At 47.7% G+C, this 23531-nt stretch overlaps 1 protein-coding gene across 2 annotated transcripts in view; it reads left to right on the plus strand.

Annotated features, from left to right (window-relative positions):
* Positions 1-23531, plus strand: part of SCRN1 (secernin 1) — a 53478-nt gene that overhangs the window by 8954 nt on the left and 20993 nt on the right. For both annotated transcript variants that reach the window (XM_068152363.1, XM_068152364.1), the window contains 2 exons: positions 2598-2757; positions 16733-16914. In XM_068152363.1, the coding sequence (XP_068008464.1) occupies positions 2599-2757; positions 16733-16914 (341 nt within the window). In that variant the 5' untranslated portion in view covers position 2598. Of the gene's footprint in view, positions 1-2597; positions 2758-16732; positions 16915-23531 lie in introns of those variants that run through there.

The raw sequence follows: 23531 nt of genomic DNA on the forward strand, positions 1-23531 counted from the left end.
TGAGTTGGCTGGAAGGGAGGTTTCTGAAGAGGAATTTTGTTGCAGCAGTCAAATTGTTGAATTTTACAGTTGTTTGAACTTGCCCAGGTGGCCAAGAGGGCCAATGGCATCCTGGCCTGCATCAGGAACAGTGTGGCCAGCAGGAGCAGGGAAGTCATTGTGCCCCTGGACTCTGCATTGGTTAGGGCACACCTTGAGTCCTGTGTCCAGTTCTGGGCCCCTCAGTTTAAGAAGGACATTGAAACACTTGAATGTGTCCAGAGAAGGGCAACAAGGCTGGGGAGAGGCCTTGAACACAGCCCTATAAGAGGCTGAGGGAGCTGGGATTGTTTAGCCTGGAGAAGAGAAGGCTCAGGGCTGACCTCATTGCCCTCTACAACTACCTGAAGGGAGGTTGTAGCCAGGAAGGGGTTGGTCTCTTCTCCCAGGCAACCAGCACCAGAACAAGAGGACACAGTCTCAAGCTGTGCCAGGGGAGGTTTAGACTCAAGGTGGGGAGAAAGTTCTTCACTGAGAGAGTCATTCATCATTGGAATGTGCTGCCCAGGGAGGTGGTGGAGTCACCGTCCCTGGAGGTGTTCAAGAGGGGATTGGACGTGGCACTTGGTGCCATGGTCTAGTCATGGGGTCTGTGTTGATAGGTTGGACTCGATGATCCTCGAGGTCTCTTCCAACCTTAGTGATACTGTGATACTGTGATACAAAGAGATGGTTTCAGTACCAAATTGCAGCTCTGAGAGAAGTGTTACTGTGTTTAGAAAAAAACACCCTCAAAACAATCCTGAGCAAGCCAGTATAAAAACCTTCCTTCCTCAGAGTGCTTTGTTGTTGGTACATAGCTATTTCAGTTTTCCTAGGTTGAGGGGAGGCTCCAAAACACACTGAATAATTTATGCCTATCCCTGTTCTCCTAGGAGTGTGGTTTCAGTCGCTGACAGTCTTGTGCTCATGAGAGGAGGATGGGATGCTGCAACCTGCCCTCCATGTCTGTTCCCACAACAGCAATAGTTGTCTCTTCCTTTCTTAGCAGCGAAAAATGACATCTAAACAAAGCACCCATGGCACCAAGCACCCCATCAAGTCTCCTCCTAAACACCTCCAGTGATGGTGACTCCACCACCTCCCCAGGCAGCCCATTCCAATGGGCAATCACTGTCTCTATGAACTTCTTCCTAACATCCTGTCTAAACCTCCCCTGGTGCAGCTTGAGACTGTGTCCTCTTGTTCTGGTGCTGGTTGCCTGGGAGAAGAGACCAACCTCCACCTGGCTACAACCTCCCTTCACGTAGTCGTAGACAGCAATAAGGTCACCCCTGAGTCTCCTCTTCTCCAGGCTAAGCAACCCCAGCTCCCTCAGCCTCTCCTCACAGGGCTGTGCTCCAAACCCCTCACCAGCTTTGTTGCCCTTCTCTGGACATGTTCCAGCAAGTCAACCTCCTTCCTAAACTGAGGGGCCCAGAGCTGGACACAGGACTCTAGGTGTGGCCTAACCAGTGCAGTGTACAGGGGGAGGATAGATAGATAGAATCAATAAGGTTGGGAAAAGACCTCAGAGATCATCAAGTCCAACCTGTCACCCAACACCTCATGACAATTAAACCATAGCTCCAAGTGCCACATACAAATGCCTCTTGAACACCTCCAGGGATGGGGACTCCACCACCTCCTTGGGCAGCTCATCCTAGTGGCCAATTCCCCTTGCTGTGTAGAACATTCTCCTCACCTCCAGCCTAAACCTCCCCTGGCACAGCTTGGGACTGTGTCCTCTTGTTCTGGTGCTGGGTGCCTGGGAGAAGAGACCAACCTCCCCCTGGCTACACCTCCCTGCTCCTGCTGGCCACACTGTTCCTGATAGTCCTGAAACAGCTTACCTTTTTCATTAATATGTCATTGCAAACACTGAAACTCTTCAAATATCCATACTGTCTTACAAGCATTTCAAAGGACATCCACATTAGCCTGCATAAACAAGTAAACTGCAATCAATTGCATGTAGGTAAGAGCAGCACTGCAGACAAACCACAGAGAAAATGAAGTGCAATTGGTGCTTCAGTCTCTCCCTAATCACCAGCAGATGAATTGTCAGGCAGGTTTTGATCTAATTGTGCTGTGCCTTTGTTCTGTTTCCAGTTAGACCACTGTCCTCCCTCAGGTACCCCTCAAACATGTTTCCTCTTTCCTTATTGTCAGATACCAAACTGAGACAATAAATTATTCAAAATGATTCTGTGTCTCTGCACTTGTCTGAGTCAGCAGAATACATCTAGGCCATGTGTTCCTGAGCAGCTCCAGTGCAGAGGATCTTCTTTCTGTGGGAGCTAAGTAAATTCATTAAGCTACAGCTCTCTTGCCTCCTTTCCCCCCACTTCTTTATACCTTCAGAGGGCTTAGGTGAAAAAATGTCTGAAAATCACTATACTTCTTTTTATTAAATGAAGGTAAGCTGCTTCTGCTCTGACCTGTTCATTTGTGAGTGGCAGAGGGAATGTGTTGTCTCCCAGCTACAAGTTAACAGTGCCTGGAGGATTCTCTAACGCGCACAACGGTGAATGTGTCAAACACTAATTGCCTTTCTTTGCTCTCCCTTTCCTTTCCAGGATGGCTGCAGCTCCTCCAAGTTACTGTTTTGTAGCCTTTCCCCCATGTTCTAAAGATGGGCTGGTGGTGTTTGGAAAGAACTCTGCACGGCCTAGGGATGAAGTGCAGGAGGTGGTCTACTTTGCTGCTGCAGATCACGATCCGGGAAGCAAAGTTGAGGTAAGGGTGAGTTGTTTACATTCCAACTGGGGACTTGACAATGACTGGAAGAAATGAATGCTGTCCTCTTTTCTTGTCAGATTGTGGAGTCCCTTGTTCCCTTCACTCAAACCTCTCCTGAGTAGAGGAGAGTTTTGAAATCCTTGAAAGTGAAAATTGGAGTGTGACTTCTTTGTTACAGTGGAGGGAAACCCCCATGATGTGTGCTTTCCCCAGCAGACAGGCTGAAGTGTTCACACCTTTCCCTTTTAAGGGAAAAATGTCCAGACTAACTGGAACTAGAAACAAACTCTCAAAGTTTGTCACTTGCCTTCCAAATTTTTCTTGCTTGTGGTTGTTGCTTGACAGTTGTAATGGGGCCTGACCTGTGCCAGGCATGTTGCAAAACAGGAAGCTAGAAATCTCAGCCTCAAAGAGCTTGTGCTCTAGTAAGGGAATGTGAGAGGAGGAAAACAAGCACAAGCTTTGTAAACCAAACATAACTCTTGTACATAGGGTTGGCTTTGCTGATGGTCTGCAGCTGAAGCATCTGCACCATGGTCAGTTTTTAGTGCTGTGGCTTCTTTCTGAATCCAGGCTGGATGTGGAGTCCTGAGGCTGAATGATGATGCCATGGGTGCAGGTTGAGGGAGACTTTGCTGGAAGTAATTTTAATTACAGTCTGTACTGCAGCTGCACTTTAATGACAGGAGAAATGAAAGGAAAAGCAGACAAGAATGATCAGAGGGTAGGAGCACTTCTGCTATTAGGACAGGCTGAAGGAGGCAATTGTGGCCTTCCAGTATCTAAAGGGGGCCTACAAGAAGGCTGGGGAGGGACTGCTCAGGATCTCAGGTAGTGATAGGACTAGGGGGAATGGAATGAAGCTGGAGGTGGGGAGATTCAGGCTGGAGGTGAGGAGGAAGTTCTTCCCCATGAGAGTGGTGAAGCCCTGGAATGGGTTGTCCAGGGAGGTGGTTGGGGTGCTGTCCCTGGAGGTGTTTAAGCCCAGGCTGGATGAGGCTGTGGCCAGGCTGATCTAGTGTGGGGTGTCCCTGCCCATGGCAGGGGGGTTGGAACTAGATGATTCTTGTGCTCCCTTCCAACCCTGACTGTTACTATGATACTACACTATGAAAAAGGGGGGGGGGGGGAAGGGGGAAGTGAAGTCTACTTGGAAAATTCAGCTAAGAAAAAGTCATCTACCCAAGATTTCTGATTTCTTCAGGAAAAAAGAAAACCACAGCAAGCAGAAAATTACCAGAGAATAAGAGAAATCTAGTCTGTAAAATCCACCTTAATGCAAGGGTGTCTTGCATCTTAAAATCCACACAATGTGAATTCTCACTAACACAGGAGGAAAACAATCTTAAAATCCCCTTCTGGGGGGGAAAAAAAAGAACACACTTTTAATAGAGGAACTCAAAAAAGAGCCCTGTTTATGTTTAAGGCAGCAATAGTTCACCTGCATGCACAAGTTGACTAGATTGATCACTACAAGGAAGCTACTGCCCAGCATCTGCCCCTGCAGAATTACAATGCAAGGCAAGAAAAAACCTTCTGAGAACATTGTCACACATGCACACACACAGCAGACCCTTATGAAAAGCCTCATTGTTCAGGGTCTTGGGAACCTGCTGACATAGAGGGAAGGAATTATGTTGATGAGTTAGCTGCAGCGTTGCTTGTCTGGTAGATTGAGCCACAAAGATCAAGCTTAAAATGACTTGCAGTATTCACTGAATTTCCTTGTCTACAGCCCAGCCACCAACTAGCTGATGGCTGTACAGCACAGTCTGCCTGATGCCTTTGTGGCAATAATCCAACTGAACTACTGTCTCATTTTTGGTGCATTGTCACATTTACAAACATGAGCAGAAAGAAACATAAATATGTTGCTCAGGGAGGTGGTAGAAGCTCCATCCTTGGAAGCTTTTAAGGCCAGGCTGGATGTAGCTCTGGGCAACCTGATGTAGTGGAAAGTGTCCCTGTCCGTGGCAGGGGGGTTGGAACTAGGTGATCCCTTCCAAGCCTGACTTCCTGGGAGAGCTTTCTAAAGCAACTCATGTTGTCAGTGTGTTGAAAACCACCTCTTTAACAGAGGTGCAGAATGTGAGTGACAGTCACAGAGGAGCAATCAAAAATTGATCCACACTGGATCACATTACCTGCAAAGAATAAAATATCATGAGAAGCCTTTGCAAACAGTCTCTCTCCATCCTTCTTGTAGACCCCTTCAGGTACTGGAAGCCTCCTCAGAGCCTTCTCTTCTCCAGACTGAACAGCCCCAACTCACAGTATCACAGTATCATGGTATAACTAAGGTTGGAAATGACCTCAAGGATCATTGAGTCCAACCTATCACCACAGACCTCATGACTAGACCACGGCACCAAGTGCCACATCCAATCCCCTCTTGAACACCTCCAGGGATGGTGACTCCACCACCTCCCTGGGCAGCACATTCCAGTGACCAATGACTCGCTCGGTGAAGAACTTTCTCCTCACCTGGAGTCTAAACTGCCCCTGGCACAGCTTGAGACTGTGTCCCCTTGTTCTGGTGCTGGTTGCCTGGGAGAAGAGACCAACCCCCTCCTGGCTACTACCACCTTTCAGGTAGTTGTAGAGGGCAATGAGGTCTCCCCTGAGCCTCCTCTTCTCCAGGCTAAACAATCCCAGCTCCCTCAGCCTCTCCTCACAGGGCTGTGCTCAAGGCCTCTCCCCAGCCTTGTTGCCCTTCTCTGGACATGTTCAAGTGTTTCGATGTCCTTCTTAAACTGAGGGGCCCAGAACTGGACACAGGACTCAAGGTGTGGCCTAACCAATGCAGAGTCCAGGGCACAATGACTTCCCTGCTCCTGCTGGCCACACTATTCCTAATGCAGGCCAGGATGCCATTGGCCTTCTTGGCCACCTGGGCACACTGCTGGCTCATGTTTAGGCAGCTGTCAATCAGCACCCCCAGGTCCCTCTCTGTTTGGGAACTCTCCAGCCACTCTGACCCCAGCCTGTACCTCTGCATGGGGTTGTTGTGGCCAAAGTGCAGCCCCTGGCACTTGGACTTGTTGAATGCCATCCTGTTGGACTCTGCCCATCTGTCCAGTCGGTCGAGGTCCCTCTGCAGAGCCTTTCTCTACCCTCTAACTGACCAACATCTGCTCCTAACTTGGTGTCATCTGCAAATTTGCTGATGACTGACTCGACCCCCCTCATCCAGATCATCAATGAAGATGTTAAAGAGGATGGGGCCCAGCACTGATCCCTGGGGCACACCACTGGTGCCTGGCTGCCAGCTGGATGTGGTACCATTCACCACCACTCTCTGGGCTCAGCCTCCAGCCAGTTCCTAACCCAGCACAGAGTGTTGTGGTCCAAGCCACGAGCTGACAGCTTAGACAGCAGCTCCCTCAGCCTGTCCTTGTTTTTTCCTCTACTTTGACCTTTTAGCCATGATTTTAAAATAGTGATGGTTGCTTGCTTTTCAGTATAAAGCTCTTTTCTCTTCAAAGCATGCAGGTTTTCAGGGATGAGCAGAAGGGGGTGCAAACAGGAAGGATGCTCTACGACAAAGTCTATCAGATTGTGGAATGTGCAAACTTTTTCTGATCTGTTGGCGTTAAGTACTACTCTGGGCTTCAAGCCAGCCCTCTGTAGGGTAGGAGGAATTTTGTGTTCTCTAGAACTTCAGGGCAGAGTTATGCCTTAATTAGTCTTTTGTTTTCTCTCTCCCTCTTCTTCTTTTTTTCCTTTTTTTAAAGGATTCCATTCTGCCTCCTCTTGCTCTGAGGTTTCAGAGGAGCAGGAAGCTGCTTTGGGTTGGGTTTCTTTTTTTGCTGTGCATTAGTCCAAGCACCACAGATGTAAAACCCCACCTGAAGCTAACTGAGGGGTCTCTGGCACTGCAAGACAGATATAAAGCTTGGAAATTAGACTTTGAGTGTATTGAAGATGATTTTGTATTACCTGCATGAGAGGCCTCGAGCACAAGCCCTAAGAGGAGAGGCTGAGGGAGCTGGGGTTGTTAGCCTGCAGAAGAGGAGGCTCAGGGGAGACCTTATTGCTCTCTACAACTACCTGAAGGGTTGTAGCCAGGAGGGGGTTGGTCTCTTCTCCCAGGCAACCAGCACCAGAACAAGAGGACACAGTCTCAAGCTGCACCAGGGGAAGTGTAGGCTCGGGGTGAGGAGAAAGTTCTTCACCGAGGGAGTCATTTGTCATTGGGATGTGCTGCCCAGGGAGGTGGTGGAGTCACTATCCCTGGAGGTGTTCCAGAGGGGATTGGACATGGCACTTGGTGCCATGGTCTAGTCATGAGGTGTTGGGTGACAGGTTGGACTCGATGATCTTTGAGGTCTCTTCCAACCTTGGTGATATCTGTGATTCTGTGTGTGATGGGCTACACCCATCCTGGAAGCCTGGGGGGAGGGCTTGTGAGAGCTTTTGCCCTCCCTGGAGGATGTTTTCCCCCTGGGAAAGTAAATTAGTCTGTTCCACTCCCCCTCCCTGCCCAGCAAGGCTATAAAAAGGAGGATAGTGCAGCCATTGGCTCTTTTGGGGCCCTGCCTTTGCCTGGATGAGGACTGCCTCTGCTTCCCCTGCTTCTCTGCCACGTGGTCCTCCCTGCTGCACCCCATGCCTTTGCAAAGCACTGCTTTTCTATTTCATGTTTCCTTTCTTCTTCCATCCATCCTTGTTCCTTACCCTTGTGAACCCTGCCTGTTCTTGTTACAAATATATATATACACACTGTTTAAAGAAAATTCTTTACCTCTCTACTCCCAAGCTGAATCCAAATTATTTCTTGGTGGATTTGCTCCTTTCCTTTCTTTTTCCTCTCTATTGGGAAAGAGGAGGGGGGAGCAGGGGAGGGATTCTCAGCCTGGCCCCCATCTGAGCTCTTAAGTCCCAGTTAAGGCTCAAACCACCACAACCTGGAAGTATCTTAATTGTGGTATTTGTAACATAACCCCCAGGCATCACGCCAGTGCCACAGTTCAGTTCTGGTGTGCTTTGTTTCTTGCTTATACTAGCAGGGTATCTTGGGGTAAAGTGGCCAGAGTCTGGTAACAGAAGCCAAGCAGCAGCTGAATCTGCTGGGGATTTGCTGGTTGGGGAACCTTCAGATTAGACTTGACAGTGCCACTCTTACAGTGGTGTTGCTGCAGCTGCAAACTTGACCCTGAGCACTCCCACTGTGGGTAAGTGCTGACTGCAGGATATCCTGATGAAACACAGCAGTGTTTGTGCCCATGATGACACTTTTGGTATAGTCTATAGAATCACAGAATTGTTAGGGTTGGAAGGGGCCTCAAGGACAGGGACACCTCACACTACATCAGGTCGATCAGAGCCACATCCAGTCTAGTCCTATCACTACCTGATACCCTCAAAAGTTCCTCCCCAGCTTTCAGATACTGGAAGGCCACAATAAGGCCTCCTTGGAGCCTTCTCTTCTCCAGACTGAACAGCCACAATTCCCTCAGTCTGTCCAGCACATCCAGCTCCTTCCTGTAACAGGGGCTCCAGAACTGGATGCAGTACTCCAGGTGGGGTCTCACCAGAGCAGAGTAGAGGGGGAGAATCACCTCCCTCAACCTGCTGGCTATGCTTCTCTGGATGCAGCCCAGGATGTGATTGGCATTCTGGGCTGCAAGTGCACACTGGTAGCTCATGCTGAGCTTCTCATCCACCAGCACCCCCAAGTCCTTTCCATCAGGGCTGCTCTCAAGCCAGTCCCTGCTCAGCCCATACTGGTGCTTGGGATTGTCCCAACCCAGATCCTGGCCCCTGCACTTGGTCTTGAACTCCATAGTACAACTGTTTATATCTATAGGAAGATTTGCAATTCAGAGATAGTTTAGGAAGCTGCTGCTTCTTGTCTCTCAGCTGAGACCTGATAACTGGCTGTGTAAGCAGCCTATCTCATGACACATGCAGTCAGAGGCTTACCTCAAGCCACGTGCTTGAAGCTAACCTTTAGACTTCACACAGAGACAAAGAAGATGCACTATGCAGGAAGACAGCAACTAATAAAAAAGAGAAAGTGGTTGCTGCCCTCAGCAGAGTGTGTTGCTTGGCTAATGTGAGCTTTTCCTCTGTTCTGCTTCATTGCAGGCCACTGGCCTTTAAACTAATGAGTTTGACTTTGCTTTGTAACACAATGTGCAAGCCAGCAGCCATTCAGAGGTAGAAGCCATAATTGCTTGGATGTTTCTGCCCTCCCAAAGTCCCTGTTTCTACTGTAGGAATGCTGCTGCTGCTTTGCTCCCTTCTGCTACAAAACTGCTTAGCTTGAACCACTTTTTTCCTTAATCTCCTCAATTTTTATTTTCTTTAATTGGAACAGAGAGGAAGAGGAGAGAGAGGGCTGCAGTCATGTGGGGTCAAAAAACCCCAAACACTAACTATCCCATCTTAGAGGGGGTTGAGTCAGTCATCAGCAAGTTTGCAGATGACACCAAGTTAGGAGCAGATGTTGGTCAGTTAGAGGGTAGAAAGGCTCTGCAGAGGGACCTCGACCGACTGGACAGATGGGCAGAGTCCAACAGGATGGCATTCAACAAGTCCAAGTGCCAGGGGCTGCACTTTGGCCACAACAACCTCATGCAGAGATACAGGCTGGGGTGAGAGTGGCTGAGAGCTCCCAAACAGAGAGGGACCTGGGGGTGCTGATTGACAGCTGCCTAAACATGAGCCAGCAGTGTGCCCAGGTGGCCAAGAAGGCCAATGGCATCCTGGCCTGGATCAGGAATAGTGTGGCCAGCAGGAGCAGGGAAGTCATTGTGCCCCTGGACTCTGCATTGGTTAGGCCACACCTTGAGTCCTGTGTCCAGTTCTGGGCCCCTCAGTTTAAGAAGGACACTGAGACACTTGAATGTGTCCAGAGAAGGGCAACAAGGCTGGGGAGAGGCCTTGAGCACAGCCCTGTGAGGAGAGGCTGAGGGAGCTGGGGTTGTTTAGCCTGGAGAAGAGGAGACTCAGGGGTGACCTCATTGCCCTCTACAACTATCTGAAGGGGAGGTTGTAGCCAGGAAGGGGTTGGTCTCTTCTCCCAGGCAACCAGCACCAGAACAAGAGGACACAGTCTCAAGCTGTGCCAGGGGAGGTTTAGACTCGAGGTGAGGAGAAAGTTCTTTACCGAGCGAGTCATTGGTCATTGGAATGTGCTGCCCAGGGAGGTGGTGGAGTCACCATCCCTGGAGCTGTTCAAGAGGGGATTGGATGTGGTGCCATGGTCTAGTCATGAGGTCTGTGTTTTATAGGTTGGACTCGATGATCCTCAAGGTCTCTTCCAACCTTAGTGATACTGTGATACTGTGAATTGTTAGGGTTGGAGGGGACCCCAAGGATCATCTACTTCCAACCCCAAATGCCTTATTTGTGGCAAAAGAGGTGTGGGAGCAGGCATTTTGAAGTGTCCAGGCAAAGAAATCAGCCCTAGGATACCTGGGAGCTCCAAGGTGATCTCTGTGGTAGGTTTTTGTGGCTTCTTTGAACTCTGCTTCTTTCTGTTTAAAAAAAAAAATAACTGAGTTTCATCCCTGTTTCAATTTTACTTTTGCTCATCCCCCAGGAGACAGCTGGATTTGCAACTTAAAAACCCAAGAGGTGAATTGTAGGTGATCGTGCTTTTGGCAGGGGGTTGGACTCGATGATCTCTGTAGGTCCCTTCCAACCTCTAACATTCTGTGATTCTGTGACTGCTAAATCAACTCTGACACACAGAGCCTCCAGAGAGTGTTCTCTTGCTGCACTTTGTGGTATTTCATTTGTTTAAATACTTTTATATGTCACTTTGTGGAACACATTTCCATGCTGTGTCCCACATGCCTGAGCCTCCTTGGTGGCTTGAGAGAGTATGTTAGAGTAGGTCAGAGAATGTGCAGTTCTGCTTTGTGGCAGGGGAACTTTTCTACCTTCCCTAAAGCTTTTCTAGAATAAAATGTGTCATGCTTAGTCTTCAAGATAAATGTGACCCTGCTGAAGATCACAGGCATAAAGACTCAGATTTTACAGGTATTGGTTGCAGTGATTAGATACAGCTCAGACCAATACACTCTTCAGTGAATTGCGTGCAGCCTGTTCAGTCTGGAGAAGGCTCCAAGGAGACCTTATTGTGGCCTTCCAGTGTCTGAAGGGGGCCTACAAGAAAGCTGGGGAGGGACTTTTTAGGGTGTCAGGGAGTCATAGGAATAGGGGAATAGAGCAAAACTAGGAATGGGTAGATTCAGATTGGATGTTAGGAAGGAATTTTTCCCCATGAGGGTGGTGAGACACTGGAAGAGGTTGCCCAGGGAGGTGGTGGAAGCCTCATCCCTGGAGGTTTTTAAGGCCAGGCTGGATGTTGCTCTGAGCAACCTGATCTAGTGTGGGGTGTCCCTGCCCATGGCAGGGGGCTTGGAACTAGATGATCCTTGAGATCCCTTCCAGCCCTGACAATTCTATGATTCTAATCCACAAATACAGAAGCTGCTGTAAGTGTGAGCCTTCATAAAAGGCTTCATCTTTGTTCATCTTAAGATGAACAAATTAGAGACACTCTACTGTGGCAGAAAGTGGGTTTGTTCTGTATTTGTCCATTTACTAAATGCTGCTGCTGGTGTTTCTCTTTGGCTGTAGCATGAGGATACAGGTGCTAGCATAGAATTGTTAGGTTTGGAAGGGACCTCAAGAATTATCTAGCTCCACCCCCCCTGCCATGGGCAGGGACACCTCACACTAGATCAGGTTGCTCACAGCCACATCCAGCCTGATACCCTAAAATGTCCCCACCCAGCTTTCTTGTAGGCCCCTTTAAGATACTGGAAGACCACAATTAGGCCTCCTTGGAGCCTTCTCTTCTGCAGACTGAACAGCCCCAACTCCCTCTGTGTGTGTTTTTGAAAGCTTGCTACCTGAGGCTTCATCCTGCCACTGGAGAGACTTCTATTCACCATTCCAGTTTGACTCTGTGGCCACTAGAGCAAGGGCTGACTACTTGAGATGTACCCAGGCTAGGTTTATCCTCCTGTAGGGCTGTCCCCTCCACTGTGGCACAACAGTTTTGCTGCTGGTAGATGTCATGGCCATGCTTAATGGCTGTTGTAAAACCATCCAGGTGTTTTCCACTGTATACCTAGTGCTGCTTAGTGCACAAACAAGCAGCAGCAGTGGTGCCAGCTGGCCACACCTTCTGTACTGCTTCTACTGCTTGAACATTGAATTTTTCAGAGAATGGTTATTCCCACTCCCTTGATCTCTGTTGCATTTGTTTCTCTAAACAGCAAAAGGAATGATTTGTAGGACACATTCTATCAGGTACATCCACAGGAGATGATCCAGGGGGCTTCCTTGAGCAACCACATTCTAGCTTTCCACTCCTCCACCATGATGGGAGGGCCCAGACAGCCCATGTCATAGTATCATAGTATCAGTCAAGGTTGGAAAGGACCACAAGGATCATCTAGTTCCAACCCCCCTGCCATGGGCAGGGACACCCCACACTAGATCAGCCTGGCCACAGCCTCATCCAGCCTAGGCTTAAACACCTCCAGGGACGGCACCCCAACCCCGGACAACCCATTCCAGGGCTTCACCACTCTCATGGGGAAGAACTTCCTCCTCACCTCCAGCCTGAATCTCCCCACCTCCAGCTTCATTCCATTCCCCCTAGTCCTATCACTACCTGAGATCCTGAGCAGTCCCTCCCCAGCCTTCCTGTAGGCCCCCTTCAGATACTGGAAGGCCACAATGAGGTCACCTGGGAGCCTTCTCTTCTCCAGACTGAACAGCCCCAACTCCTTCAGTCTGTCCTCATAGGAGAGGTGCTCCAGCCCTCTGCTCATCCTCCTGGCCCTTCTCTGGACACCTTCCAGCACCTCCAGATCCCTCTTGTAATAGGGGCTCCAGAACTGGAGGCAGTACTCCAGGTGGGGTCTCACCAGTGGGCTTGCCTCCCTAGACAGTTCCAAGCAGGCTGCCAGCTGTGATGGGCACAAAGGCAGCAGGCTGTGAGACTGCCTCATCACAAGTTTGCTATCTGACGTTTGGAAGGGGTTAAAAGCAAGAACAGTACAACTTCCCAAGTCGCTCCACCAGTACACACATTTTGCTTACTTTCCAGTATGTGCTGTGGTACAGTAGTGCTTTAAGAAGTTAAGCAGAGAGCTAATGCCAGTTTAGAGCCTGGGTCTGATGTGTGGGTGATGTGGGACAATCTCTGCTGTAATCTAGAGTCTCATGGCCCTTCTTCAAAGATCATTTCTTTCTAAAGCATTCCCTGACTATTTTCTTTGTCAACCAGGGCCAAAGCCTATGTGATTTCATTGATATTTCATAATGACTTGACTGACAGTGCTAGGAATCTGGCTTCTGCAGCCTGAGTACAGTAGAAGCCACACAATAGTTTCTTTTCATTAATGAAAGAAGAAATCTCTTGTGCTTATGGCTGTTTGGTCTGGCTTTGGAATACCTCCAACATAACTGCATGCCCTAACTAGAGCAGGAGGTACATTTGTGCCTTGTACTATACTTAGAACTGCCTTGATAAGGTTCTTTTCTTGACACTGTAAGTGAAATAAAAGAAATGTTATTAGTATCCAGCCTGCTGAATCCTCTTTAAAGTTGTTGGATGCATCTCTCATAGGTGAAGTCTCTGTTCTTTGCTTTTCTATTTCCTGATGGGAATTTACTGTCACAGGGCATGATGCCAGTTATGCTGCTTTCTGGGCTGGAATTCTAGCAAATCAATGGAGCCTGACACCGCTCACTGACAGCCTTTGCCACCAAATGTATCAGTGCTCTTCTGTTTTTAGCCTTCACATTGACAGGAAAACGTCAGTGTTAGGAAATGCTGCGGCTGGGTGCTTCGGGAAGTGTAAAGGTAGGGCGGACAGCAAGCAGAATCACAGCACTACCTCTTCTGCTTGCCTAGTTTGGCACAGCTCTCAGCAGAACAGGCTGCTATGCTGCTGTGCTGGAGGGCCTTGCCAGATAGGTGGGGTGCAGGAGAGAGCACAGGGACGCTGTGGTTTGTACTTGCATCTGAGCTCCTGTTTCTAAAGGTCTAGTGGCCAGTGAGGTTTTTTGGTGGCTGGTATTTCCTTCCATGTTATAAGCACCCACTCTGATTTCTGTGGAATAAGTAGCAGTTTGCTGCAATGCAAATCCAGTAACTGGCTTCACTTGGCCTACCTATGTAATGGATGTATTTTTGACTGCAGGTGGACAGCCCAGTTTATAGTTTCCTGTATGAGATATCCTTATACCTGATATATATATATATATATAAAGGAGAGATCCTTATATCTGATATATATATATATATGTAAAGGAGAGATCCTTATGTCTGATATATATATATGTAAAGGAGAGATCCTTATATCTGATATATATATATATATATATATATATATATATATATATATATATATATATAAAGGAGAGATCCTTTTATCTGATATATATATATATATAAAGGAGAGATCCTTATATCTGATATATATATATATGTAAAGGAGAGATCCTTATATCTGATATATATATATATATATATAAAGGAGAGATCCTTATATCTGATATATATATATATATAAAGGAGAGATCCTTATATCTGATATATATATATATATAAAGGAGAGATTGTTATATCTGATATATATATATATATATATAAAGGAGAGATCCTTATATCTGATATATATATATATATGTAAAGGACAGATCCTTATATCTGATATATATATATGTAAAGGACAGATCCTTATATCTGATATATATATGTAAAGGACAGATCCTTATATCTGATGTGTGTATATATATATATATAAAGGAGAGATCCTTATATCTAACATATATATGTAAAGGAGAGATCCTTATATCTGATGTGTATATATATATAAAGGAGAGATCCTTATATCTGATATCTGGAAAAGACTTTTATGATGTCATTTGAAGGGTGGAGCTATGAAGCATTGAGAGGTTTATGGTTAAGGACACAAGAAACTAGGGTCCATGTTTGCTTGTCGTTGGGTTTTATGGCAAGGTGACCTTTTGACCTGTTTGCACACAGTTTCTGGTGAAAGGTGGCAAGCTTATTCCTTGTGTCCCTCTTGCATGGGAGAAGAAGGAATGAAGGACTCAAAAAATGCACTTTCTGATCCAGGATGATCTGTTAAACATTTTAATTGCATGCTAGAGTATTATTGTAACCATAATTGCTCAAGATTGGAGGCTGAAGGTGACCATGCTGTGCAATCCTTAGAGGGGGAAAGATAGGCTAGAAAAAAGAATTGTTTCTCACTGCTAATAATCTGGGACTGGTTCCTTTAGCTTTACTTCTATCACAGACACAGCATTTATTTTCATGGTGAACAGTTTTAATTCCACAAGTCAGTTCTGCTCATCCTGCTCAGTTTGATGTGTGTGACCAAATATTCCTGATGAAAAATCATGGTATCATAGTATCTGTCAGGGTTGGAAGGGACCACAAGGATTATCTAGTTCCAGCCCCCCTGCCATGGGCAGGGACACCCCACACTAGATCAGCCTGGCCACAGCCTCATCCAGCCCGGGCTTAAACACCTCCAGGGACGGTGCCCCAACCACCTGCCTGGACAACCCATTCCAGGGCTTCACCACTCTCATGGGGAAGAACTTCCTCCTCACCTCCAGCCTGAATCTCCCCACCTCCAGCTTCATTCCATTCCCCCTAGTCCTATCACTACCTGAGATCCTGAGCAGTCCCTCCCCAGCCTTCCTGTAGGCCCCCTTCAGATACTGGAAGGCCACAATGAGGTCACCTGGGAGCCTTCTCTTCTGCAGACTGAACAGCCCCAACTCCTTCAGTCTGTCCTCATAGGAGAGGTGCTCCAGCCCTCTGATCATCCTCCTGGCCCTTCTCTGGACATGTTCCAGCACTTCCATATTCCTCTTGTAATAGGGGTTCCAGAACTGGACACAGTACTCCAGGTGGGGTCTCACCAGAGCTGAGTAGAGGGGGAGAATCACCTCCCTTGCCCTGCTGGTGCAGATAGCTTCCTGCAAGGATGGTGTTATGACAGGAATGCTCGACACTGTCAGCCACAGACAGCTTCAGTGTCCTCAGAAGAAAATTCTGTGGAGTTTGGACCTTGAAGAACTTGATGGAACCTCAGTAGTAAAATGTAAAGCTCATTCCTTTGGCTTGCACAAGCCAACAATCTAGTGATGGATCAGGCTCTCTTCCATGTTGTCTGGGAAAAGCAGTGCTTGTTTGTAAGTCCTAGAGCAAGGGAAAAGTAAATGTATCTGAAAGATAATACATAATTTCTTCCTTGCAGTCTCAGTGACTTCTCTGCAGCCTTTCTCTGTAGTTTTGATTTGTCAGAATGCTTCCATAGACCTCCGATTACAGTGGACCATTTGAAAGAGTGGAAACATCAGTTTAAAGCCAAAACAATGCCTCTATTTTATTTCATGTGACTGTGGACCAAAACATTCCACTGGCTCTTTTCAAGTCTTGGTTATTTATTTATTTGTGTTTCTTTCCACCAGCAGTCTCAGCCCTAGGGGCAGCTGCAGGGAACTCAGCAAAGGACTGGGGAAAGCCTTGCAGTGCACTTTATTTGGTTACTGTTGTTAACACTATGAACTTAATAAAGTACTGGAGGGTGTGCTTAGGTGAGAGAGTAGCACTGTTTGATGATGTGCAAACATGATCTGGGTTTCTTTACTGCAACAGAAGAGGCTGTCTACTTCTGCTTTCCACTGATTCTAGCACTTGGGTTCTGCTTGTCTCTTTGAAGCAGCCAGCTATCAGAGAGAGGGGTGATTTCCCCAGACTTTTGCAATAAAAGGATGTAAAGGTTTGCATGTGACACTTCACTGTTGTTTAAAAACCTTCCCTACCCAAGACACGGACTGTTTTTACATAACATGTGTCCTGTCTGCACCTCCAAGCCTTGTGTTTACTTGAGTCACAGCAGTAGATAAAGTGCTAGCAACTGTTTTGCTTTCTCTCTTCCTGCTCTCTCTGCAGTGCACATATATTGAGATTGAGCAGGTGCCAAAGACTCATGCTGTTGTACTGAGCAGGCCCTCCTGGCTTTGGGGGGCAGAAATGGGAGCTAACGAGCATGGAGTCTGTGTGGCTAACGAAGCCGTCGTGACCAGAGAACCAGCTTCTGAATCTGAAGCCTTGCTGGGAATGGACCTTGTCAGGTGGGTGGCTCGCCAAGCTGTGACCAGCCTTTCCAACACCAAAGGCTTAGGTGAGGGGGATACTGGGCAGGAGCTTTGTGATGTTGACATTAGGAGATTTTAAAACACTATGAGCGGGAGACCTGTCTTGGCCGAGCTCCAGACACAGCTGAGTTAACACTTGAAACACCTGGGGATACCAAGCTCCAGTTTTGGCTACCAAATACAAGTATGCATCAGTCTAATGTGGGTTCACTGAACTTACCTCATCTGTCTACCCTGCAGTCTGGCAGGGCTATTAAATCTCATGCCCTTGGACTCTGCCCATCTGTCCAGCCTGTTGAGGTCCCTCTGCAGAGCCTCTCTACCCTCCAGCAGATCAACTCCTGCCCCCAGCTTGGTGTTGTCAGCAAATTTACTGATGATGGACTCAATGCCCTCATCCAGATCATCAATAAAGATGTTAAAGAGCACAGGGCCCAGCACTGATCCCTGGGGCACACCACTGATGACTGGCTGCCAGCTGGCTGTGGCACCATTCACCACCACTCTCTGGGTTCGGCCATCCAGCCAGTTCCTAACCCAGCTCAGAGTGCTGCTGTCCAAGCCATGGGCTGACAGCTTGGCCAGGAGTTTGCTATGGGGGATGGTGTCAAAGGCCTTGCTGAGGTCCAGGTAGACTACATCCACAGGCCTCCCCACATCCATCAGGCAGGTCACCTGATCATAGAAGGAGACCAGGTTGGTCAGGCAGGACCTGCCCTTCCTAAATCCATGCTGGCATTCTGACAGGGTAAGAGAAATGTTAGTAAGGAACTGATAAATACTTTGGAACATCAGATTGCTAGTGTGCCTTTCATTCTCCCCCACTTTACAACAGCCTACTCTGACTTAAAAAGCTTATCCTGGGCTTATAGCCAACTGTAGGCATAAACAAACTACTATGCCTTGCTTCAGCCCATGCCTTCCAATGCAAACCATTGCCCTTATTTAAATGCTGGCAAACACACTCTTGTAAGTCTGTTCATTGAGGGCTGTCTGCCTAACAGGCTTGTGCTGCACTGTAAATCTCAACCTGCATGCAGATCTTGTAGTGAAGAGAACTTAAAGGAGAGTTGGGTGGGGAAAGAGAGCTGAAAAAGAAAGAACAGGAGAAAATGGTGAAGGGAAGAGGAGCCAATGGACTCTGTATAGTTAAAGATGGGACAGGACAGCATCCACTTGTTTAAATGAATCTGTGGTAGACCTGCTGGTCCTTCTGGAATTTGCCCTACGATACTTAATGAGCAAGCTGAATCAATTTCAGGTGAACTATCATTTTTCTTGAGAACTGAGTGAAAGAAGGGAGTGGTTCCAGCATGAGTGGGAAAGGCTAAATGTTGTGGCTCTCCTTAATAGAGTTTAAAAGAGCTGTGGTTATAGGCCAGCTTAACCTCAGCTGCTGAAGGGGGAAAAAAGATCCACTTGAGTATTAAGGCATTGATATGTGTACAATAATAACTGCTGGTCAAGAAAAACCCTGTCAAGCCATTCCACTTCTGTAATGAGTTAAGAAATTTTATGGAGAGAGGATAGGGAATAGATAACTACACTTTCAAGAGGGCATTAAAAAGTTTTCTTAAAGCCAAGCTGGGAAGTGCGAGTTAGAAGAAATTGTTGTTCAGTGTTGCTTCAGTGCCCAAAACTGCAATTGTAAACGCTCTCTAAGGATGTCTCTGCAGAAATACAGGATCTGCTGCCAGAGGAGTATGAGCCTGGTGTAGAGAATGCAGTGGGAATGGGAAATCTGATCAAGGAGAAAGTCATGGGGGGATTTGGCTTATGTTTCTCTTTGGTGTTTTATCTACACTCTGTGCTACTGAAGGGATGTGTGGAGAAGTTGTACCTAGGAGAAAGAGTAAGTTTAATTGTGCCAGGGAAGAGTGAATAGACTTGGGGCTCCTTTAAAACAATACAGGGCAAGCTATTGTCAAGAGAATGATGATTAGGTGGTTTTCCCAAGCTCCAGCTTTATTTTTCCCTCTCCTACTACTGCCCTTTTGAAACATCAACAAACCATTGGATGATGTGCAGAGTGCTGCTTGCTTTGGTCCCGAGTCGCTGCACTCTCAAAATACTGTTTCACATTCAAATACATGTGTGTCATCTAGCAGCTCCAGATTTACCCACACGAGCAGGTCAGGAGAAACTGCTCAGGAACTATGAGTGACCATCACCTGTAGCTTTATCCTCCTCCATAGCTCGAATGCAGAGAGTGTTTCAGGCCAGGAGAGCTAGAGGTGTATTGCAGATGACTTGGAAAGTTGCAGGAATAGAATAGGAATAGAATAGGAATAGCCCAGGTTGGAAGAGACCTTCAAGATCATTGTGTCCAACCTAACATCCAACACCACCTAATCAACTAAACCATGCAACCAAGCACCCTGTCAAGTCTCCTCCTGAACATCTCCAGTGATGGTGACTCCACCACCTCCCCGGGCAGCCCATTCCAATGGGCAATCACTCTCTCTGTGTAGAACTTCCTCTTAACCTCCAGCCTAAACCTCCCCGGTGCAGCCTGAGACTGTGTCCTCTTGTTCTGGTACTGGTTGCCTGGGAGAAGAGACCAACCTCTGCCTGTCTACAACCTCCCTTCAGGTAGTTGTAGACAGCAATAAGGTCACCCCTGAGTCTCTTCTTCTCCAGGCTAAGCAGCCCCAGCTCCCTCAGCCTCTCCTCACAGGGCTGTGTTCCAAACCCCTCACCAACTTCATTGTCCTCCTCTGGACTCGTTCCAGCAAGTCAACCTCCTTCCTAAACTGAGGGGCCCAGAACTGGACACAGTACTCAAGATGTGGCCTAACCAGTGCAGTGTACAGGGGCAGAATGACCTCCCTGCTCCTGCTGGCCACACTGCTCCTGATGCAGGCCAGGATGCCATTGGCCCTCCTGGCTGCCTGGTCTGGTTTGGATCACCTCACAGAACAGAGACCCATCAAGTATAAAACCAGTCATGTAGGCTTCAGTGAAGCAGATGGCAGCGACTCTGCCTCTTTTTTACCCATCTACAGAAGAGGCCAATTTTATCTTTCAGGATTTATTGGGATAAAAATAAGCAGAGGCATTCTAAGCCTAATCACAAAATGCACAGCTCGGCTGGCTGCATTTTCCTCACACCTTTGTGTGTGTAGGACTTCTGTGCCAGATCTTAGCTGACACTTTGTGTATGTCTTATCTGTATGACTTACCTGCTTGCAAAAGAAATGCAAAGCTTTATACCCTGAAAGATGCTCTTCAGAGTAGATTTAACTCATCAGCCCAGAATCATAGAATTCTCAGGGTTGGAAGGGACCTCGAGTTCTAACCCCCCTGCCATGGCCAGGGACACCTCACACTACGTCAGGTTGCTCAGAGCCACATCCAGCCTGGCCTGGCTTCTACCACCTCCCTAGGCAACCTGTTCTAGTCTCTCACCACCCTCATGGGGAAGAACTTCTTCCTAACACCCAACCTGAATCTACCCATTTCTAGTTTTGTTCCATTCCCCCTAGTCCTATCCCTACCTGACACCCTACAAAGTCCCTCCCCAGCTTTCTTGTAAGCCCCCTTCAGATACTGGAAAGCCACAGTTAGGTCTCCTTGGAGCCTTCTCTTCTCCAGACTGAACAACCCCAACTCCCTCAGTCTGTCCTCATAGGAGAGGTGCTCCAGCCCTCTGATCATTCCTGTGGCCCTTTCTCTGGACATCCAGGTAGTAGAATCACATTTTTCTTGGATGCTCAGGGTCCCCTTACAGTTTGCTTCTACATTTCTTTTCACAGTATCACCAAGGTTGGAAGAGACCTCAAAGATCATCGAGTCCAACCTGTCACCACAGACCTCATGACTAGACCCTGGCACCAAGTGCCACGTCCAATCCCTTCCTGAACACCTCCAGGGACGGTGACTCCACCACCTCCCTGGGCAGCACACTCCAATGACAAATGACTCTCTCAGTGAAGTCATGATTAAAGTCATGACTCTTTTCTCCACAGGGGAGACTTCCTCTCTCTTTGATGCCATCTGGAATTGTTGCATTTTAGTTAGGATTTCAATTCCAGCCAACGTGGGCAAAGGCTGTAGGTGGGTGTCTTGAGAGCACATGGCCCTAGCCAGGCCAGAGGAATCTTTCAGCAGGGTGGTGTCATTCTGAAGTCAGCATGTTCTGTTGAAATAGGGAATGGAAAAGTCATTCTGAAACCTTTTTTCCCCCCCCATTGAAGATTACAATGGGCATCAGTAAAGACTTATTTCACAGTTTTTAGCTTGGTTAGTAACTGGCTGCTGGCTTAATGGCTGAAAACTGTCTCACCTGGTATGCTGCTGTACTTGAGAATGAAGACCTAGCTCCAGGTTTGTAGCTTGATAGTACATCACAGCATGTCAGAACATATGCATGATCCTTTAAAGATAAAATTTCTGTGGTTGACATGAGGGGTACAAGTTGTTCCTACTCCATCCAGGATTCTCCCATCACAGTTTATCTAAATGGGGAACCTAGTCACAACAGACAAGACAATTGAGAGAAAACAGGTGCCAGCACAAGTGCCTAGGGAAATGCTGCTTTGCTGTTCTAGGGCTTTATTCAAAAGCTGGGCTTTGAAGGCTGCACCAATATTGGAGCATTGCTTACCTTGGCAGGGCATTTTTCAGATAATCCTCCTAGTGTGGCTGCAGGAGTTTGTGGTGGCTTGCTTGCTGGGTGGATAGGTGGCTGGCTGGCTTGCTTGCGGATAGGTGGCTGGCTGGCTTGCTTGCTTGCGGATAGGTGGCTGGCTGGCTGGCTGGCTTGCTGGGTGTATGGGTGGCTGGGTGGATAGGTGGCTGGCTGGGTGGCTGGCTGGCTGCCTGGCTGGCTTGCTTGCTTGCTGGTGGGTAGGTGGCTGGCTGGCTGGCTTGCTTGCTGAGTGGATAGGTGGCTGGCTGGCTGGCTTGCTTGCTGAGTGGATAGGTGGCTGGCTGGCTTGCTGGGTGTATGGGTGGCTGGGTGGATAGGTGGCTGGCTGGCTTGCTTGCTGGGTGGCTGGGCATATAGGTGGCTGGCTGTATAGGTGGCTGGCTTGCTTGCTGGGTGTTTAGGTAGGTGGCTGGCTGGCTTGCTTGCTGGGTGGCTGTGTGTATAGGTGGCTGGCTGGCTTGCTTGCTGGGTGGCTGTCTGTATAGGTGGCTGGCTGGCTTGCTTGCTGGGTGGCTGTGTGTATAGGTGGCTGGCTGGCTTGCTGGGTGGCTGTGTGTATGGGTGGCTGTCTGTATAGGTGGCTGGCTGGCTTGCTTGCTGGGTGGCTGTGTGTATAGGTGGCTGGCTGGCTTGCTGGGTGGCTGTGTGTATAGGTGGCTGGCTGGCTTGCTTGCTGGGTGGGTGTATGGGTGGCTGGGTGTATAGGCAGCTGGCTGGCTTGCTTGCTGGGTGGCCGGGTGTATAGGTGGCTTGCTTGTGTGCTTGCTGAGTGGGTATGTGGTTGGGTGGGCTTTGTTGGTTGGTTTTTAAGGCAGTTACTTCTGTCAAGTACCTTTTTGCTTAGGGAAGGACATTCATGTGAAGAGGTGGTGTACTGTTTTGCTTATGCTGATACAGTTAGAACAGGACAAGATTATGATGCAGAAGGCATGTATGAAGCAACCTGTGAAGTACAAGCTCATTTTAGCATGGCTGCCATGTGTTTGTGTCATTTCTTTGTTCATCGCTGCTGCAGTGGCACTTTTGAGATCCTCAGAGAGATGCAAATAGTGGCAGGGAGTCAGGAGAGGTCTTTAAAATGGTATTCATTTGTTTACCAATTTCTTTCCTTAGAGACATCATCATCATGTTAGTCACTTTGGCAAGTCTGCCTCTGTGACGGATAGGTGAAGGTGGAAAGCTTAAGATGATGTTGGGTTGCCAAAATTGCAGTATGCTGTGATAAAACATTGGAGCTACTGAGGCAGTGGATGGAACTAAGGCACCACTTTTTTTTTAAATGAACCATTGAAGCTCTCATCTAGGGGTGAAATGGCTTAAAAACTCTTCTTTCAGCTCACCTTGCAGGGTACTCTGGCACGTGTGGCTGGGAGGTTTATGCTGTGGTTCCCAGAAGACTAATGCCCAGAAAATGGGCAAAGCCTACAGCTTTGCAGAGATGAGCCCAGTGGTGGTTTTTGTCAGGGTGGGATTTCTTTCTTTCTTGCTGTCCCTTGTGAGAGACAGAGAGGAGAACACATGCAGTAACCCCAGAGCCTTTGCTAAATGAAGCTAAATGTAACATTGGAGCTGTTGGCCAAAAAAATCTTAATGATTAAAACAATCTGAAACATACTTCTTCAGCCTGAATGTCTGCTGCAGTTTTGACAGAGAAAGCTAAACCATAGCTGTAACATCCCCTGAAGCAAATCTCAAGGAGACATTATTGAATCTTTTAGTGTTATGTCTCCTGGCAAGTTTTGATCTAATTATAATCTAATTGCTTTGGTCACAAATTGAGGAGAAGGGAGCAGATAGATTCTCACTCAATGCAGTGACTATGTGGTCACCAAGGTAATTCTCAGCCCATTCATTTATCTGTGTCAGTGACAGTTCCTGGAGCTATTCTTGGAGAATAAGTAAGACATGCTTCTGGCCTGGCTTTTAAATGGTGTCTGTGTGA

The sequence above is a fragment of the Melanerpes formicivorus genome, unplaced genomic scaffold, assembly GCF_026170545.1.
Source record: "Melanerpes formicivorus ecotype bairdi unplaced genomic scaffold, bMelFor1.0.p_v2 SCAF_23, whole genome shotgun sequence".
NCBI lineage: Eukaryota > Metazoa > Chordata > Aves > Piciformes > Picidae > Melanerpes > Melanerpes formicivorus.